The 21,655-nt window shown below is 26.4% G+C and overlaps 2 protein-coding genes and 1 pseudogene across 4 annotated transcripts; 1 reads left to right on the top strand and 2 right to left on the bottom strand.

Moving 5' to 3' along the window:
* Nucleotides 1-64: 64 nt before the first annotated feature.
* LOC132923724 (uncharacterized) lies at nucleotides 65-2,207 on the bottom strand. The gene has a single exon (XM_060987671.1). The coding sequence runs from the start codon at nucleotides 1,658-1,660 to the stop codon at nucleotides 734-736; it is 927 nt and encodes a 308-aa protein (XP_060843654.1). The 5' UTR covers nucleotides 1,661-2,207; the 3' UTR covers nucleotides 65-733.
* Nucleotides 2,208-3,454: 1,247 nt separating this feature from the next.
* Nucleotides 3,455-10,621, bottom strand: LOC132923725 (protein cornichon-like). 3 transcript variants are annotated; one of them, XR_009661250.1, is made up of 6 exons: nucleotides 10,231-10,621; nucleotides 8,183-8,251; nucleotides 7,444-7,556; nucleotides 7,239-7,382; nucleotides 7,024-7,171; nucleotides 3,455-3,588 (listed from the first exon to the last, which is right to left on the bottom strand). XR_009661250.1 is itself a non-coding variant. In XM_060987672.1 (5 exons), exons 1-5 carry the CDS (start codon nucleotides 10,309-10,311, stop codon nucleotides 7,144-7,146), a joined length of 435 nt encoding a protein of 144 aa, XP_060843655.1. In that variant the 5' UTR covers nucleotides 10,312-10,621; the 3' UTR covers nucleotides 6,907-7,143. The 3 variants fall into 3 exon arrangements, 1 of the variants encoding a protein (XP_060843655.1); XR_009661249.1 differs by lacking the exon at nucleotides 3,455-3,588 and adding an exon at nucleotides 6,125-6,679; XM_060987672.1 differs by lacking the exon at nucleotides 3,455-3,588 and having other exon boundaries at nucleotides 6,907-7,171.
* A 3,169-nt stretch (nucleotides 10,622-13,790) lies between these two features.
* LOC132926796 (piwi-like protein Siwi) lies at nucleotides 13,791-16,359 on the top strand (annotated as a pseudogene).
* Nucleotides 16,360-21,655: the final 5,296 nt, after the last annotated feature.

Below are 21,655 nucleotides of genomic sequence, written 5' to 3'. Positions count from 1 at the left end.
CTTCATAATACAATAAATTTAGATTTTCAAATATAATTTAGAACACCTTTTAGACAATAGTCTCCATTCATATTATATTTTATTATTATAGTTAAATAAATAAATAATTTTATAATGGTTCTGTTTAAATTAAATTCATACTAACCAACAATAAAAATATGAAAGTATCAACATTTAATATAGATTAATACTAACGCAAGTTAAAAATAAATACCAAAACATAAAGGTTACTAAATTATTTTTAAATTCTGTATAGAATCATAGTTTGTGTTGTATTAAAATACATTTAGAAAACAAGAATTTAGCACACTCACAGAGTAAACTTTTCAAACTTATTCAATTAAACAACTTTTGATAGTTAAAAAGTAAATTAATTAATATAAATATATTAGGAACATTATTATTAATGAATTCTATGTAACAAAAATTTTATGGTTATAAGTTATAAGGTTAACAGTATATGCGGTATATAATATACCTAATAATAATTTATAAGTAATTAGCTTACTTTTGTAAATTACAATCATTATATGGGTCAAATTTTAAAATTGTTTTTTTAACTAATACAATGTAGTTGTATGTTTTTATTGTAAGTTGTAGAAATTAACACAAGTAAACAATAATATTAAAAGTAGGTACAAAATACATGAGTAGATATATTGCAAATCATAAACATTGATATTTAATAAAGAATATATATATATATATATATATTTTTATGGTGACATAAAAATTAATCCAACGTCAGTTTTTCAGTGCAGGTGATGGCTTGGTCAATAGGTGTCTGGACAACACTCATTCCCTTTGTAGTTATCAATGGCTTTGATTTCTCATACGGTGGTGCTATCGGCCCTTGTACAGGATTCCTCTGCGTGTACTGCAAGCCATCAATTTCTAAAGGGTATGTCTTGTCAGCGTCAAAGCCGCTCAAACTACCGCAGGCCACAAACGGTGTGATGACTGGATGCACGTCCATCTCGTCCCAGGGCCGCGAGTCGTTGGTCATCAGCGGGTTGGCCATGGTGGGCGTGTAGTCGTTGGGCAGCTTGAAGTTTCGGCACACGACGAACGACTCGATGCTAGAATTGCGCGAGCTACACGGCTTGGCGACGACCACGTCGCCAAAGAATATCTCGAGCTGGGCAATGAGCAGCGAAGAGTCCTTGCCGCGGAATATCTTCCCAATGAACGTGCCGCCCGGCTTGAGCAGGTAAGTGGTGATGTTCATGGCGGCCAACAGCAGTTGCGCCTGCACATACTCGTCCAGGTCGTGGAGTCCGGTGACGTCCGGCGCGCCGTCAAACACGACCAGGTCCACCAGCTGGCCGCCGTCGAACTGGGCGAGTATTTCTTTGGCGGTGCTCTCCTTAGTGATGTCGCCCTTCAGCTGCGTGACGCCGGGCAGCGGGGCCATTGACTGCAGGTCGACCGCGACGATCTTCACGTCATCGTTAGAGTCGCGGTCCGAGTACAGCGCCTTGCTCAGCACCTGGCTCCAGCTCCCCGGGGCCGCACACAGATCCACCACTCGGCTGACGCCGTCTAATACGTTGAACTGCCCGTCGATCTGGATCAGCTTGAACGCACTCCGGGCCCGCCAGCCCTGTTCCTTGGCCAGCCGGTAGTATATGTCACGCTTGTCTTTGGACGACTTACCCATTTTACCTGGGACTAGTCAGCGACGTATACGTCCAAAATCAAAAGCCCGAGAGTCTGGGTCGACGGGTGGTGCTTACTGCTTATGGCTTAATGTTAAAAAGTTTAAATATTCACTTATCAACAGTAAATACAATGATGATAACATGATCCGATAGCCCACGCGTGGCAATAATAATGAAAACATCGATAACTACATCAAAATTTGTGGAATTTTTATCTATCTCGAGATGTTCCCAATTCGAGGGGGTCGGAAATATTACGTAAAATCACTAAAATCTCGAAATTTCAATGTGTACAATTTAACTACCCACAACCCACGCTTTTTATCGACGAATCCTATAGAAGGGACCGCTGGGAGTATTTTTAATTCCTAAGAAGGGGGTCGAAAAATCAATACTCTTACCGAGAAATAATTAGTTTATATTTCTTAAACATTTCGAAGTTAGGTTTTTATAAATTATATATATCTTGGTCAGTGATTTGTGATCACGATGTATAGACGATCTTCTATCTTCTCTACACGGCTTTAGATCTATCGAAAGCCGTGCTTCTCTACATCGTGTGAGCGATGATGCCATAGACATATAATATTCTATAATCTTATAATTCTATTATATGTCTATGGATGATGCCAAGATAACAATTGATAAGAGGTTTGCTGATAATTGATATTGCGTTTGTGATACAAGTGTTGTGTTTTTCTAATTTTTTCTAATTTTTATTGTAATGTTTGAGGTGTAAAATGTAAAAATCGAGGAATATTTATTTGTCATTTCATCATTTGGTAAGTTATCATCGTAAACCATTTCCTCTTGTAAATACCACAAAAAATGTCAATGTTCAAGCTTATCAAAGTAATTTGAAGATACTGTACTTACCAATAAATTGTACATGTTTTTTTTTGTTTTTCTGTTACGTTTTAGAGCCCATCGCTACCAGATTCCTGATTGTAAAGAGCTGCGATTCAGAGTCTACTCCCAGTAATAATTGTTCAAACAAGGGCAACCACTATCATAACAGTATATGCCAAAAAAAGTTCTCATTCAAGCATTCAACTCGTATCTTTGAATGGATTCGAAAGGGAACAAGATTGAGCTATGTATGTAAATACTTTTTGTTCAAGCATATTATTTTATATAATACCTAGTGGCGTATTTAACTACAGTAAATGTTTGATCAGCCCACCCATTTCAGCACTTAGACAACTAAAATAAATATTATTCATTTACATATTATTGTTAGTAGTATTTTTACTTTTATTTAATTTTTTTACACTTACTCATCATTAATCTCATTATTTGTAATTACTAACTAACAGGGACAGTAGTCACTAGTTAGGAGTGTATGTGATCTAGTGGTGCATTATACATTTATACATATTTATTCAATGTTGTGCAAAGTTTTAAGAATTTAAAATTTAAAATTTTTTAAACATTTAATAATTTAATTAAAATACAACATGTTTTATCAAAATCTTACTATTTTCAGAATCATTGAGGCTTATTTCACAACCGTTGGAAGTGGCAGCATAAACTTAGGTAATAATTAGAAATAATCACTATATATTTTTTTTTTTTTTTTTTTATCAATGCCCTTGGGCTTTATTAAACAATGTTATATATTTTTTATTCTAGATATGATGAAATGATGATTTGAAATAAAAGATTCCAACTACAATCAGCAAAAACAACATAAATATTATTTATTTACAATTTTATTAATTGTTTAAATATTAGGTGTCTTATATTATATTGTTTTTCTTCAGAAATTAATAATACTGTTAAAATTTTTTCTAAAATAAAAAAATAATTTTACTATTAACATTTTATTGAATAAAACTTTAATTAATTATCATTTATTTTTATATAAAAGGTTTATTTTTTTTTTTTTTTCGTATGGCGTATGTAGTCCGGGAGTAGGCTCGAAGGCCTAAAAAAAAAAAATATAAAAGGTTAACTCAATGGTCCCACCATCTATCGTTCAAATTTGAATTTTTGAAGTATTCTATACTCATGAATATTATTTTGAAATGCACAGATATGTATAATAATTGCTTATTATACATATCTGTGGTGAAATGTACAATTGGAATATTGAGTTTTCAAGAATCACAATTTTATAAGTTATACATGACCACTTATAATCATAATATTATATTTTAATATAAAAATAAAATATAGTACATTTTTCTTATATTGTAATAACAATTATGCCTAGCTGTGTTGTTTGTGGCAGATCCAGAAATGAGAGGAGTAAATCATATGGAATAACATTTCACATGTTCGTATACTTATAATACAATCGTTCTGAATTTCATATTAAAATATGTTGAAGGCTACCCTCAAATCCTATTCAAATTTAATGGATTAAATTTGCTAAAGAATGTGAAATATATGATCGGCAATAGTGTATTAAAGTGATTATTGAGTTTGTTTGGTTCTAAGCACTTTAATGATATATGTTTTCAAAAGTATGTACATTTTGACATGCATTTAAGATAAAATTTGCACATGAGTAATTTAGTAAAGCTTCTGTATTTTGAAATTAAATTTTTTTAAATCCAAGTCATTTGAACTATTTATTATATTATAATATATTTACAGTGTGATCACAATTTAAGGTACCACTAAATATCTCAGCTGGATGACCTTGTATTGAAGTGAATATTTTGGAGGGTTTATCATAATTTATAAAAATTACTTGTAGGAAGTTAAAATTTATAAATATATTATATTATAATGAATTTTACAATGATATTGTATTTAAGTCTAGATGGATATCTTGAATATGTGATAATTTTTGTTTAGTTGACTGCTATAATACGATTACAATTTTAACTATTTTTTTAGTGAAATTTTATGTTTCATTCGTTCTACTAACGATAAGATAATTATGAAATTGAATACTGAACCAAGCTATAAATTCCAACTTACGAGTAGAATCTCCTGCACACAAATGTTAGACAAAATCGATTTTATATGGATGCATAGTAAATTTTGTGTTTAGAAATTTTTGATAATTATCATATAAAACTACAATTACAATATTATTAAATTATTATTTGTAAACAGATAAGGGAAATCAAATATTTATTTGGCACTTATTTTATTATTTCCAGTGGTTAAAAGAAAAAAATTTGTTTAACAAGAATAATGCATTAACTCAATTGTTGACTTCTCTAACTTGTTCAGTTTTGTAAATAGAAAAAAAATTTTTGTACATAAAAAATTTAATAAAAAATAACCTATCCGAATATGTAGAAAAAAATAGTTTCCTTTAAAAAAAATGCAAGTTGTATTACGCATGCGCACACCAAGTGTTAAAAATTTGAAAATCATAAATAAATTGTATTTAAGTACCCCCTAGGCCCTCCAAAATATTCACTTGAATTCAAGGACATCCAGCTGAGATATTTAATGGTTCCTTAAATCGTGATTACACTGTATAATAAATAGAGCCAACAATTAAATGCCCAAAAAATCTATAAAATATGTATGCAGTTATGCCATAATAATAAAAATTACTAAAATATGCTCTAAAAAAAGTGTTAAAAGTTTTTACTTTTGGCATTTTAAAATTATTTAACGATTTAATAACTCACCGACTGACGAGTACAATAGGTACAATAAAATATAATATTACGTATTTATGTGATATTGTTATGCAATACCAATTGGACATTTCCAGTTATCGATTAAGATTAGTTATATTTCCTATTTTTATTAATAAGTTCAATTATCCATAATAACTTATGAGTGAAATAAATAATTAGTAATATATATTATATTAAATTAATATGGTTTACTGTTCTGCTGCTAGTGCTCTGAAACGTTTATTAATTTAATAAAGACAAATATTGTTCCACATACCAGTGTATCTATTCAGAAAAATTGCAATTTTATGAATAATAAACTAACAACAACTTTAGGATAATTAAAAAAATATAAATATAACAGTAACTAAAAGAAAAACTTAGTGTATGATGTTAAAATAATATATTTATGATTAATTTCATGATTTAATAATTGAAATTTAATGAATTAATATAATCAAAATATTATATATTAAAATCATAATATTAATACATTATAACATATAATACAACATATTTAGTAATATAATATTGTCTGAATAATATTAATTTAGAAGTTAATTTATAAGCATAAGAGCCAGTTTTTATAAAATTAATTAGTTCCAAGTTACACATTGTAATAACTATTAATAATTATATACCTATATAGTTAATTCATGTTTAGAAGCAACCCGGCGGCCGTCTTCTCCGCATGGGCGTGTCAACAAAAACTAGTCGCCGCCTGGGTCACTTCTAAATGTGAATTGACTAAAATAAGTAAAAAAATTGTTACTATAGACTTAATTTGATTTACTTAATCACTGAATCCCAGATTATTTCTTATTTCAGTTATAAATCATCACTAGGTGAATTATATAATAACATTAATACAAGTTAATTTCAATTAATTGTATTGGACATAATTTGATTTGAACATGTTGAACAATTTATAGTATCAGTAAAGTAATAGCTTTGGTCTAGTTTAAAATCACAATTTATTTGAATTAGTTGTTCAAATATTTCGTCAGCTGACCATAGTCTAATAGTAGGTATATTTTTGTTTGATTTTTACAGTAGAGTAGAGTCTTAAGTTCATGATACCTTATACAATATTTCTAATTATTAAGTGTAAGAATGTAATTATATGTGTATTTATTAAATGTAGTTTTTATTTAAAAAATAAGCGTTTTAATTTTTAAAATGAATCTAAATGTTATCATAATTTATTATTGATATAAAAAATGAATAATACTTAGTAAATTTAATTATGATGAAATAATTAGTTAATTAAAATTACATCGTCTTTCTTACAATTATTATTGAAGTATTACAATTTTAGTAATCTATTAAATATAATAAAGTTTATCATGTTTAATACAATTAACTTAATTGTTAATTATTTTATTGACAGTTCCAACATTCCAGATTGCCAGTAACATACATATTTACCTGCAAATATAATTTTTCAATTTTAAGTAAATTTAATTCTATTGCGTTGTAAAAATTAAAAATAAAAGTTAGAATATAAAATAGTTCAAAAAATATTATTAATTAATTTGTAATTTTAACATATTTTTTTTACCTTAAATTTAAATATATATATATATATTTAACATTATGAAAAGATTTATGAAATCACTAGAAAAATTCTATAGAAAAAATGTTAAAATACAAAATATTTTTAAATGATAATCAATTAAATTAATATGTATGTATATTTATTATCCATGCACAATATGAGTATTATTATTAGTACTGTAAACATATAAAAAGTTGAAGATTACTATTCTTACTGAAATAATTAAAAATTGTTGGATTTTTCAATCCATTGATGTTTGTACCAATTGCCCATTATTAAGTATAACTTTTGACTATTATAGTTGTACAAGGTGAATGTTCAAAGCATCATAGGTTTACACTGTGATTAATGCTCTTATCATTCTAAAAATTATAATACAAAAAATGTCAATATTGATTAAATTATATATTGTTAAAATATGTAACTTACCCATATAAGTAGTAAAAAAATGAAAACAAATAAAATGTCAATTTTATCCAACCTTCACGTTGATATTTATTTAATTTATCAGCATTCATAATACTCGTCGGATCATAGAGGCCAAAACCAGACATAGCGGGCCTATTTCGATATCTGAAATAATAGAATAGAATGTTTATAAATATATAAATATTAAAATTTATGCACTCTTTACTTTGAAATATGATAAGCCATTAATGGAACATTTATAGCAATGGATAACCACTGGCCTCCAAACAAAAACAACAAATTGGAGAAGAAATGTAAAATATACTCTGGAATCACTAACTGAAATATAAATAACACCATTTTTATTCATCACTTTTATCATTTTTAATTCATTACATTTATTGATACAATTTTATCAATAATACTATACATAAATAGTTATTATAATAAAGATAGTTCTTTAGTTGAGTTTTTATGATATTTTAATTTTAAGTGTGTTATAAGTGCTTATGTAAAATATTAATATTTAACAATTAAAATATTGAAAAATCCAACAATAGAACACAGATAATTTAACCTTTAAGTTTGATAATAGGTAAATCACTAAATATTTAAGCTAAACATACAAAATTTGAACTGTTGGATATAAGTTTTAGTATGTTATGTGATAGTAATACAGACACAACATATGTGAATACAACATTTTCTTATTCAAATATTTTAGTTTTAGAATAGGTTCTAAAATATTTTAAATAACATAATGTCATATTTGGTACAACGTTTATTTGATTGTGTAAACTGTTTAAATACATCTAAATTAAAAATTAAAAAATGTATGTATAGGCATCATAGTTGTAGTAAATTTATTTAATTTTCAAGTTATAAATTATAATAGGTATTGAATAGCAGACAATATTAAAATAATTCCTATTATAAACTTTTTCATATTGAATATTCATACATACTGGATTTAAGCTGTTACATTGATCAATAGGATTCTTGCTGTCATTTTTCAGTTCATCAAACGCAATAACCTATAACAAAAAAAAAATTATTCAGTTTATAAAGAATAACAACAGCAAAAAAATAAAGTAATAATAATAATAAATCAATTTAGGTACCTAGTTGCAATAATTAATTTGATACATATTAAATTTTATATAATAATATAAAAAAGTAAATTACTTGATGAAATTTTAAAAATAGATTCACTTATGCATCTACATGCTAATACACCTATTATTAATTAATTTAGTAAATATATATTATAACACAATCATAAATACTTCATAAGTTATTATTACATTATGATCTGACATTACATTTAGAAAAAATGTAATTTTACATTATAAACATGAATTATATTGTAGATATTTAAAATGTTTAATTTTTTTTGAGAAATCATCGATTTCATCAATATTAAGATTAAGATAATTACAGTAGTGTATTAAATGGGGAATTTTGAAGGTACAAAACTTTTTTTAAGCCTTATCTTATTAGTTTTTGTCTTAATTGTAGGAATTTCTTACTTATATATAAGTAATAATAATTATTCATTATTGTATATACTACTAAAAAATAATTTCATCTTGAATGTTAAATTTTAATTGCATCTTAAATGTTAATCAATATTTACCTACTATTATCTATCTTAAGTAGTTAAGTTATATAGTTTACACAATATTTTAACAAGTATATGTATGTAATTTATATAAGTTAGATTATTAAACATGATAATTGTATATATAAAAATGCAATAAAATACATTATAAAAATATGTATCTGTATGTGGTGACACCCTTCTCCCTCTTAAAAAAAACTGGATGTTCCACTGTTTATTAAGATAATTTAAAATCATGTAGTGATCTTCATAATTAAAATACTTAATATAAATATTACGCACTAGTTTTGTATCAATATTTTTTTTTGTCACATACCTAATCTTAACATAAATATAATATGATGTGTACTTGTGTGTATTTTATTATAATATAATTGTATAGGTACTAGCCTATATCAAATTACGAGCAATAAATTAATCATTAAAAATTCAGCTTGAAACAATTGATTTGATAACCACTAAATAAAATAAAAAAATATAAGGATAGAATTGATGCATGGACAAAATAGGCATAATTTAAGGTTTGAACAAGGCATGATAAAAGCTTAACTGAAGTGCTTCACATGCATTTAAAGTATGTTATTACAACATTTAAAATTTTGAGAATTTGATATTTGGTGAAATAATATCATAATCATATTTTATAAAAGGTTGACTAGTTCAGTTTTTTCCAACTTCTTTTACTCGCCGAACTTTTGCAGGAGCTTGAATGTTTTGTGGAGCCCCTATATAATTTTTGGAGCTTTTTTATGTTTAAATCAAAAATATTACTAATTAATATATATTTTCCAAATTTCTCACAGAACCCTTAGGTTCCGCGGAACACCTGTTGGAAAACACTGGGCTAGGTCATCTATTCATTTTTTTCAATTTATGTCGCACAACTAAGTGTTTAGCTCAGTGTTTCTTAACCTGTGTTCCATGAAACCCTAGGGTTCCATGAAGATCACTTAAGGGTTTATTGTCATATTTTGTGTACCCTTCTTTTTTAAAGATAATTTTCATAGGGGTTCCGCATACAAAAAATATTATTGTTTGGTGTTCCGTGATATCAAAAAGGTTAAGAAACACTGGTCTAGATTATAACTGTGATCAATTAGTACCTACTTGATTAGTCAGATAATACACGTATAATAGTTGTTTTAAAATTAATTATACGAGTGATTAGAGTAAATACTAACGCTTAATTACAATAAATTAGATAAATATCATAAAAAATATATAGTATCTCGACCAAAACTATATTGGTACTCAATGTACACCTAGGTAATTTTCAACCAGTGCTTATCTAAAAGCGTTATTCGTAATGACCAACGTTCAATTAAATAATTATCATCAACCGAATGAGTAGCTAGTGCGACAGTAGTAAAAAGCTTGGTCGTAGGTACTCACATGAAACACCGAGAAGAACAACAGAAAAGCGTCAGATATCATGGCCACGATGTAGGTGCACGCCGGGAAGTTAAAAGACATGGTTGTCGGCAGACGTTCTTCTTGTGCTACGTGTGCGACTCTCGTAAACGTCCGTAAGTTCGTTAAGTGGGCGAGAGCTGGGTAGTAGGATCAACTGGATGCCTGGTAATTTAAATAGTCGGATAAGCGTGAGGTCGGCTGAAGCAAAGAAACAGATCAACTAAACAAACTACGAGCGTTGAAGGTTTTACAGCTAAACCACCGGTAGAATGATTCGTTAACAATTGAGTCTTATGATTTATGTATATTATGATTATGATTAATAACAACGAAACACGCCGTTGGTGAAATCGATTGCATTTGGATATATATAGTGATAAACTGATAACTGATAACGATAATAAGTTATATAATATTATTGTGGTATACTGCCGTATTTCGGTATTCGTCATTAGGATTTTTCTGTCTAGCATTGGATAGTGGATACCGTCACATCAAATTATACTATTACCTAATTAATAATTAGTAATAAGTAACAATCATATATAGTCACGTCTACATCGACATCATTGACCTATTTAACTTTTTATAGGTTTATGGTCTCTAAACTACTTATAGAAAGTCCGTAGTCCTAGGATATGGTAAGACGACTTCCTTTGCTACAGTCGAGAACCACTATATCACGATATTCCCATAACTAAAACAAGTCATTTTTAAGCCATGCATATTAATATGTTATTACTTCTATCTATGAACTTCTTAGTTCTTGCTTCTACCTGAGATTAACTAACTCACTAAGTTAGTAAGTAGTAAGTAGGTATTCGATTCAAAATATTATTATTCCTGTATTGATAAGAAATAAGTGCATGCTACAGACTTGATAAGTGCAGCTGCAGCCACAATCTGACTAGTGAGTAGTGACTAGTGACTACATCGTCTACAGTTCAACACTACATTCGACATCATGGTACTTAAAAAATCTCTTATATCTCATGTTTTATCTATTTCCCAAGACCGTGCACTGCATCATACTCTAGTAGAACTTTTGGGCCATGACGAATAGTCTTGTAGACAAAAGACAAGAGCATCGGAGCGGACGGAGTGGAAACTACATTAATTTCTGTAAATAATATTAGGCAACCCACTTACTAATTAAGACATAGACAAGACTATTAAATATTTTGAAGTTGTCCCTTTCCAAAAATTCATTCTGAAGTAAAACATTATTTTTTAATATTACAAAATATTAAACTTCTTACAGAGCTAAATAAACTAAAATGTTAGTTCCCTGAAACTTTAAATCATAGTTGCTCCAAAGTACTTTATAATCTAAATTATATTGAAAATTAAGCATGGATATGGACATTATATTTAGAAGACACTTATACTAGTTATACACTTAACCTTATAATAAATAATTTAGTTGGCAATGTAAAAACATATACAATATAAAGTACACTTATATAATATATATAAATGTATAATGTTATCTAACAATAAAAAGTTGGGCAAGTGGGTATCGCTCTGCTGTATAGTAGAGATGGAGAGTAGCCAGTAGGTCTCTATAATAGTCAATTGATGTGTTACATTTGAATGCAATGTCGCAATGACAGATATCATTGTAAACGAAAAACAATTCTGAACGGAGATGATTTGTCAATCTCGGATAATTAGAAGGATATATTATATTATTAGTTATTAGTAATAACTTATTACCTACTTATATTAGTTATATTTAAATTGTAATATATCGTTATTTTATTCGATTTCGTAAAAAATAAATTTCATACGCTCATTAATTTTTTTTTTAGTGACGCTAGAATTTTTATTTACAGTTACTTGAAGGAAAACTTATGGAAAATCTTGTATTGGGATTTTTAACCTTAGATTTAAATTACAAAAATTTTATGAATTTTCAACTTCAAAATTCCTTGCAAATTTTCGCAATTTTGACATATTTCGTAAACATTTGAACTTTAAATACTTATAAACAAAAACTGTGACTAACGATTTTTTATTTTTTTTTTCTACGATAAGTACAACTTATAATATAATAATAAACGTTGTTTTAAATTTTAAAGATTTTTTGGAGTCAAATTTTTTTTATCGGCATTTCAAGAAAAACAATTTAGAAAAATCGAAAATGTCAATGGTTTATAAATAGTTAAAAAAATTTTTAAATATTTTGAAAAGAAAATTTAATCGAAAATAGATAACGCTAATACAAACATTTGGTGAAAAATTCAAGTATTTACAATGATTTGTTTTTGAGTTACAGTAAAATAAAAAAATCGATATTGTCAAAAACTGCAGTATGATTATGCATAAAAATTCCCATTTTTCCATCACTTTTTTAGGGTTTTTCCTAACGCTTTTGAAGATTACTGAAAATTTTTTAGTACAAACTAGATGAATTTTTCTTTTCAAAGAAGGGCTGAAGTCAAAAATCAAAGCATTATTTCTATTTTGTACTCCAAAACGTGATGACACACAAAAAAAAATATATACATCATTATAAAATCAGTACATTCCTCACTTCGTTCAGAATCTAAAATCAATAGACATAAAATTATTAAATAAATAAGAATAAAAAATGTGATTACCTACATGATTATTAATTTTATAATTATACGATAAATAGTGATTAGTGGGCATCATTTAATATTTTATTTATTCTAATTTAAATTGTATTTTTTCTTATTCAATTTTGTAGTTACCCGTGGTCAGTTCCACCAATACCTACCTAGAAAATCTGAAAATGGCTCGAAAACTATGATAATATACTATAATATATTATAAACATAAATATTAAATATGTATATGGTGTTTACTAAATAGATCATCTGCTAAAAATATTTACTGTGGATAAAAATAGATTTTTATTATCCATATATTACATTACGAATAATTAATACCTATATTATTCTTGTTCTAAGGCGTAAAAATATAGCATAAAGGTACTTAAAACACTATTTACAAATACATACCTTCTTATAAGACTTAGGTAGATCATGTGTAGGTGGTTTAATTTAAGTAATTTTATTAGTTATTAGCTAAACCCTAATTAAGCTTATTAAAAGCAGTTATTTATTAAATTATTATTATCATTATTTATTTCATCAAAGAACCTATATGTTTTCCGAAAAAAAATTTTATATAAATAATATTTAAATATTTTTAAAATATAATACGCCAGTACGGTACTAGGCTATATCACTATAGTTACAAAGTTAATAATATATATTATGTTGCCACGGCTTGTTTTTAATAAAATATTAAAATGTATCTGTTTAGTTATAGTAGTTATACTACTACTACTGATAATTAGTCGAATAGGTTCTTAAAAATATTGTTCGAACACCGATCCTCTTGGCGCGTTTCGGCCGGGTCAAAGGCCACTACAACACGAGTGACAGTCCGGTCATCACACTTGTCTATCTCCCTCCCGAGTGGTCAAGCTGTGATCGCCGCGAACTTGTCGCCGCCGTCTCGGTGTCGACGCGTGAACTTGCGCCAGTTTTTCACACCTTTTCTGAATATCGTCAAAACCGGTCGCCGTGTGTTGTTGCCGCGGTAGCCCGACACCTTTTTGTTACGTGTGTGCCCGGTTGCGTTGTCCGGTGGCATAAAACCACGTGTTTATTACGACTTTTAAGCGGCGTTTATATAAACTTACGTTTTTCTATTTAATATCGTGGCATTGTGTGCGATCCGATATATAATTGTATCATATTCTGCTGATACTCAACGTGCGATCACTTTTTTGCCCAGCTATCGGCCAGGGTGTAACGTACCTTTTTCGGTCGTTGTAATACATACACTATTTTGTATATATACATATTATATCAGTATATTATACGTATACTGATTTACGTCGTCAAGCTTATCCTAATATTCGATTATACCAGTGAAGATTCCCAACTTGGACCCGGGAAAGTTTGGATCGACACCACTACTGGATATCAGGTCTATTTTTTATATTGTATTATTGTATACCCTTTTTTTTATTGCCGTACAGGTAAATTAATTATTCCATGTTATAATTTAGTATTTATATTTTATATTATTTATTATTATAATTGTTTATATGTTATTATTATTTTGGGGCCCCGTGTTGTTATAATATTTTTTATAGTTGAGTGCGACAGTGTCGTCTTTATTATTATATATATATATTGAGACTTCACAATTGATTTGTTGTCATAATAATTAATTATTCTATATTGGTAACCTAATTCAAAGTCCACGCGAGTCGCGGCAAACAACTGCTCATACATCGTAAGATTTGTCGCGGCGGCGGCGATCAATCAAATATGTTAATCTAATTATAAATTATTACTGATATTAGAACTAGAAAAATATTGTTTCCCAGAAAACAATTTCATTACAATAATAATAATAATATTTTATTATAGATATAAATTCATAATATTATTTAGATAAACTTTGAAAGTGTTGTTATTGGTACTACAGTGATGACCAAATACAACAATGAAACATAGGTACCCAGGATTGATGATATAGATGAAAATTCTGATCCTTATTCTAAATTAAAAAAAAAAGATGGAACTAAAATGACTTACATACAATATTACAAAGAAGTACTTATCTTAAATGAGTAATATTCAATATTTTAGTCTATTTATTATTAATATGTTATAACTGTAGGTATTAAAAATTTAGAAATAGAATATGACAATTCGCGGTGGCAGGCAACCTATGTTGATTTCCAAAAATAAGAAATCAATACGTAGGTTTGGAGTTGAAGATACATTATGGTTTATCTAGTTTGCACAAAAATTGCTATTCAAATAAATTGTAAGCTTGGTGGTGCTACTTGGCTAGTTACCATTCCCAAAAAAAGTAAATGTTTAAATATATTTTGTATACCTACACATTAATTGAATAATTTAACCTATTGTTATGTAGGGTACTGATGATTGTTGGTTTTGATGTGTGTCATGACAGTCAATGGAAAAATATATCATTTGGAGCTTTAGTATCTACCACGAATGATGCTCATACAAGTTATTTCAGTTGTGTGGAACCTCATGAAAGTGGAGAGGAAATACCTATCTGTTCATTTTGCTACTGGCATAAGTAGTAAGTAATTATTGTGAATTTTTCAAGTGAAGATTTTTTTAATTTAACTCTTATAATATTCTGGAAAATATCAGCTCAAGTTAATTTTTAACAATGTAAAAAATAAAACCACTAAATTTAATCTTATTTCTAGTTGATTTTTATTAAATTTCTGGTATAATTCTTACTACTACTTTATGTGTGAACTTATTTCTAACCCTGGTAGTATAGGAAGAATCTATCTGCCAATCAACTTCTCATTAAGAGCATAAGATGAGTTATGAATATGTCCGATCAGTCTTTTATTTAAAAACAATTGAAATTAATTTAACAATCAGATAATTATAATTATTATTGCATCACAATACACAGTGTCCATATATTGTTGTATTTTTTATTATCGTTTTATAAATTTAGAAAAACAATATAATAATTGTACATATTATATACTTTGATTTTTATTTTAGAGGCATTGTCCAAGTACCAGAATAAAAATGGCGCTTTACCCACCTCTATTATTGTATATAGAGATGGTGTTGGAGAAGGTCAAATATCTCATTTCTATAAAACTGAAGTCTCCTTTGCTTTTGTTATTGTAACAAAACGTTTAAGTGCTAGATTTTTTGCTCCTAGTATTAGAGGGCCTGAAAACCCTCGTCCTGGTACAGTTATTGATAGTGTTGTAACGGACCCAACCAAGTAAGCTATAAATAATTTATTTTTAAAATTGAATAAATTAGATTCCTATTATATGAGTGACTTTATTGTTAGAAATGTATTACTATTTTTACTTTAGTTATTCAGCAATGTAATATAATGCTCAAACATTATGAATTTTAGGTATGATTTTTTTTAGTTTCTTAACATGTAAGACAAGGTACTGTAACTCCTACACATTATCAAGTGATTGAAGATAGTGATTGAAAGATTTTTTTTGTTATATATCACTGTGACTCTTTTACTTTTTACCAATATTGTTTTTTGTGTTCATTTTAAATAATATTTAATTAACTGTTTTATTATCCTATACAAACTTTTATTTTATTTGAGTTTTTGTTATTAATACATCTTTTTTATAGAGTCAATATAAATGTGACTTTTTTTTGTTAAATGGTATATTACCTATATTATCATTCATTGTAGTAATCCATGACTGACAGCTCTGTATTAATTATTAAAAACTCAGATAACACGTATTTTATGATGATGCAATCATTTAGTTGAAACACTACAGATTTTGTTGATTCGATAATCACATTCTCCAATAATATAATCTCAATACATGGCCTTTAATAATAATATAATTATTTCCAAAATACTTCCAACATGCCTTATTATATTCAATTATTCTTGGTTTTTTAATTAACTAATTTAGACTGTGTTTAATAAATTATTCATTTTCAATAATGCAAATTTAAATTCATGGTTGCCATTGTAGATGGATACCAGACTTATTGTTTGATTTGTTTATGGGTTTGTCAGTGAGTAATCTTGCAAGCCTTCTTATTGACAACGTGTATTTAGTGGTTGCCTCCTTGAGAATATGTTTCTAACTTAAAGACACTGCCGTATTCTCTAGAAATAATTAATATTAAAAAATTAAATAAACATGTACTTTTAGTTCACTTTAAATACTTGTTTTTTTTTTATTTATTTATTACAAGTTTAATGTTTTGTATTGTTTATTACAATTTGCTGTACATACTTATTTAGTATGTTAAGTATGTTATTTGTAATTTGTATTAAATTGATTCATTAATAGTTTTTTCACTGCTTAGCTAGCTTATCTCTTTATATTAATAATTTTAAAAATATCTTCTCAGTTTATTTATTATTATTTTTTTTTTTTTTGAAAGGAATCAATAATCAATAAATTATAACAGTTTAATCATTATAGCACAGAATATAAAAAAATTGTAGTTATTTATGATTATAGTTTAAAATAATATGTACTATAATTTATTCCTCTTAATAAATATGCATAATAAACTACTAAAAACTTATGAATCTAACCTGGAGTTAACAGTGGTGATATTGGTGGATGGCATGCCATTAGTAATTTAAACACTATCTCATCAAACAGAAGGTTAACAGTACTTTAACTTCCACCGACTAGAATCTTCTTAAGCAATTAAGCAATACTTTGCCACCTGCATCTAAATGATTTGTATATAAACATGTATATTACATTTATATTATCATATTTATGTATATTTCACTTATTTAATATTCATCCTTATATTGGTTTCAGGTTAAAATTTATATTTTACTTTAACCAAGTGTAAATCAATTAACTTTTTCTCGAGTTTGAATGGTTTTGACTATAATTCGATTTTTAACACGAATGACATTATTATTATTATAATTATTAATATTATAGCATATGGTATCGTCATAATTTAATACAATATAGACTACAACAAATGCAATTAATTAAATATATAAGTAGTTAATTAAATAAAAATAAAAAATAATTGATAAGTAAATAATATACGACAAATAAATTGGTAGTAGTTGTATAGCTTTTGGTCCTAGTGGATGTTTCTACAAATAACATAATATACATTATAATAGTAAATAAACAATAATATTACAAATACATGTAAACTGCTAAAGTAATGTGCATCGTATAAGTATTAAGAAATATGAACATAAAGTAAATTAACTTATAATGTATGTATATAATGACATCAATCTAGTCCTCTGACACTAAACAATGATAATACAATAACTAGATAATTGAAATATTATGTTACATTGTTACCTTTACCTTAAATGAGGGAGGAAATTAATTTAATAGTAATTATCATAATATTACCTGATACATGTATACACATGTCTATGTTAAGTAATTTTTTTCAAGTGTCGTGGTTAGTGATCGTCACGACATCAACTTAATGATAAAAAAAAAAAATAAATGATATAACCAATCATTGTCCATTAGTTATCTAACATATTTACATCTTGAAGTTAAATTTTATATAATTTAGAAAACGTATCTATCTATTGCTTGTTATAAACAACAAACTATTATTTAGTTATGACTACCGAGATTGGTATTTCTTTTAAATTAAAATCAGACCTCAAAAAAAAAAGGAAAAAACATTCAATAAAAATTCCGTTACAAACGGAAAAAATTTAATTAACTTTTGTATGTAAATAATAAATGATCAGTTGTATTGTGTTCATACCTATCACTAAACAAAATATTAACTTAAGAGGTCAAGTTTTTATTTATGACAGCAATTATTTTAATAACTTTTAACCAAAATTAACGTTTTTTACCGATTACCATTTTATTGTGTGACACAGAGATACCTAATACCTATTTTCTCAAAAATCACAGAAATGAAAAATAAAGTTCTTAAAGGTAGTTCTTCAGTTGTGCAAAGTGCACAAATAGATCTAAACGTTTGAACGTTTATTTTTAAATACCATTTTCTACTGATATATTTAACATTATCACACATTTTTGTATTGCCTTTTTTACTATACCATTAGATTGGGAACAAATTTCAAATCAAATTCTTTAATTGATTATCGAATTAATTTGATTTAAATTATTTACCTCTATCTCATTTAATAATAAATGGAATTCTATATTGTGTAAACATTGGTATAAGCTCAGTTATAACATGTATATTATTATATTTTTTTTTACAATTCTATTTCTATAAAAAGAAAAGTTTCCATGTTTTTTCTTTTATCAGAACAGGTAATTAGTATTTACTTACAACTTAACTCCTATAAATTTCTTGCATTTTGGCCAAAAAAAGTCCTAAATAATAAAATATTTTGTTGAATATACATTTAATTGTTTTGGTAAATATAAAATTCTTTATTTAATATTCAGTTTTATATTCTGAATAATAATGTTAATTACTAAAACATTTATTAATTACCTATACAATAATAATTTTTTGATAAAAATATAAATTTTTATTTTTATTAATAATAGAAAAGTTTGCTTTAACTTTAATAATATTAAAAAATTGTTTGAAAAGCAGATACAGTGAACTATTTTCAATAAAATATGTTTGAATCTTTCTAATCTTCATTGACATTGTAAAATAGGTTTATCTTTATAAATGTTTATATTTTTCATGTTGACATTATAATGTGTGATGGTAAAGTTTTATTAAAAAAATGTAGCATATATAAGCCCATAAATATTTAAATGCTTCCAAATACATAATAAATACATAATTAATACACATCAAATATATAATTCAATTTTGATTCCTGATAATTGAATTGATTCAAATAATTGAATGTATAATTGTATTTAAATATATCACCTTTATAAATTCAATTTTATTTGGTACTAATTTGTATAGTTGTACACTAATTATTAAATGAGATAAGTTTTAATTTTTATAAATTTTTATATTTTTAGCACAATAAATAATATATATTTTATAGATTATATGTTTGAAGCTTTTGAAGAGGTTGTTGTTGATGTTTTATATATAATTACGGGACTTGATTTTCGATATTTAATTTTCAAAGTCCATAAAATCGTTTTGCGTTTTTTTTCTTCACTTTTTTGACTTGTAAACAATTTGTATAATAAATTTAAATATACGTTAATAGATTCAACTCTCCTCTTCAACTTTTATACTCGGTTTTTTACTCTAAAACCAGTCAATCAGCCGTGTTTTTGGAACTAAAAAAAAAGTTTTTACTCACAGTCGCGGCTGACAAGTCAATACGGTAATACATGGTCGGTCGCGGGTAACGTAAATACGTAAAAAATCGAGCATAATTTTATTTTGTTTCATTTCACGTAAATAATAATATAAACACAATAGGTATACATAAAAATATCTAACTAGTAAGTACTAAATTTATTTTTTACCCATTGGCGCAACTATAGACCTAAATAACAAGTTTTTGTTAAACATTTACAACATTATTACTTATTTGTATGTTGTACATTAACAACTTATATATTATTACACTCATAAAGTAAATAATTTCCTTATTATTACAATAAAATACATTAATACTTTATATTTATCAATAAGATCATTACATGTTATTTTAAAACTATTTTCCTTTTTTTCTTTGTTAATCGTCTTAGTTGCACCGTGGTCTTTATGTAGCACTGTCCTATAAATTTTAGTATTGTATCTTATATGTGTTTTATGTTTTGTTGTAGGTACATGTTTAACATAATTAACAGTGTAACAAGTTAACAACAATTCATAACAAAATTATTAAGTTCCATCAATATTTGTATTTAGTCTAATATATAATTTGTTTTTTATTTGCTCTGCTTATTTATCATATTGCCTTAGTTGTAAAATTTGAACAATTCCCTTATTAGTATGGAATCATTGATGAGAAAAATTAGTTTCAATTTTGAGAAATTTTTATTACTTCAAATACTAAGTTATTTGTAAATGTATCATTATAAATAGAAATTGTATAGTGGATATTTTTGCTTTATTAATGGTGGGTATGATAACAAATTGTTTTTAAATATTGTTATTGTTGACAATATTGTACCTATTATTAAATTATAATTAATTTATATAATAAAAAGAAGGACAGTCTTTCAGAGACTTGACTATTTTTGAAAATCAGTTCTTTTAGAATTACAAATAACCTCATAGAAATATTGTTTTAAAATCATCACTACTAAGTTTAGAAAATGATTCTGATTACACATTATACATTTTTATACAAATTATTTAAGCTGATACTTCATAAAAACTATAAAACATGATTTTATATGTTAATTTTGAGAAATATTACGAATTCCTATTTTAATCTGCTTATAAAACACTCAATTTTCAAGTTAATCTCTTGAAACCTGGACCACTGTATTAAGAAAATGATTCTAATTTACCATTATTAACTTGCATACATTTCATTGAAGCTGATACTTCATAAACACTATAAAACATGATTTTATATGATAATTTTGACGAATATTAAAAATTCATGTTTTTGACTGATAATAATATATTTTATTCTCAAGTACGTGTTTTGAAACATTGACTGCTATATTATGAAAATTATTTCTTTTTAGAATTTATAACTTTGATATGTTTTTTTTAACCACATATTTTTACTTCATAAGAACATTAACAAATCATTTTATATGTTAATTTTGACGAATTATACAATTCATATTTTATTCATATTGAAAAGAAGAAAATTTAAGTTATTGTTCAAGTGTATTATTTAGTTACATTTATTTTACATTCAAATTCAACAAAATAATTTGGTAGATTTGTACTATCTTTTATGGCTTATCATAATTATTATTTCTTATCATGTGTTATATGATTATATTTCATATCACTTTGCCGTT

The sequence above is a fragment of the Rhopalosiphum padi genome, chromosome 3, assembly GCF_020882245.1.
Source record: "Rhopalosiphum padi isolate XX-2018 chromosome 3, ASM2088224v1, whole genome shotgun sequence".
NCBI classification, from domain to species: Eukaryota; Metazoa; Arthropoda; class Insecta; order Hemiptera; family Aphididae; genus Rhopalosiphum; species Rhopalosiphum padi.
The sequence above is the reverse complement of the archived record's forward strand: the minus strand, read 5'-3'. Positions and strand labels throughout refer to the sequence as shown.

Bases quoted from the DNA above. Each gene is read 5' to 3' on its own strand.
- LOC132923725 (XM_060987672.1), bottom strand. From the start codon at position 10,311: ATGTCTTTTAACTTCCCGGCGTGCACCTACATCGTGGCCATGATATCT. The intron at 7,557-8,182 runs GTATGTATGAAT...TTTATATTTCAG, and splicing joins AATGTAACAGCTTAAATCCA to TTAGTGATTCCAGAGTATAT. The intron at 7,383-7,443 runs GTAAAGAGTGCA...CTATTATTTCAG, and splicing joins ATGGCTTATCATATTTCAAA to ATATCGAAATAGGCCCGCTA.
- LOC132923724 (XM_060987671.1), bottom strand. From the start codon at position 1,660: ATGGGTAAGTCGTCCAAAGACAAGCGTGACATATACTACCGGCTGGCC.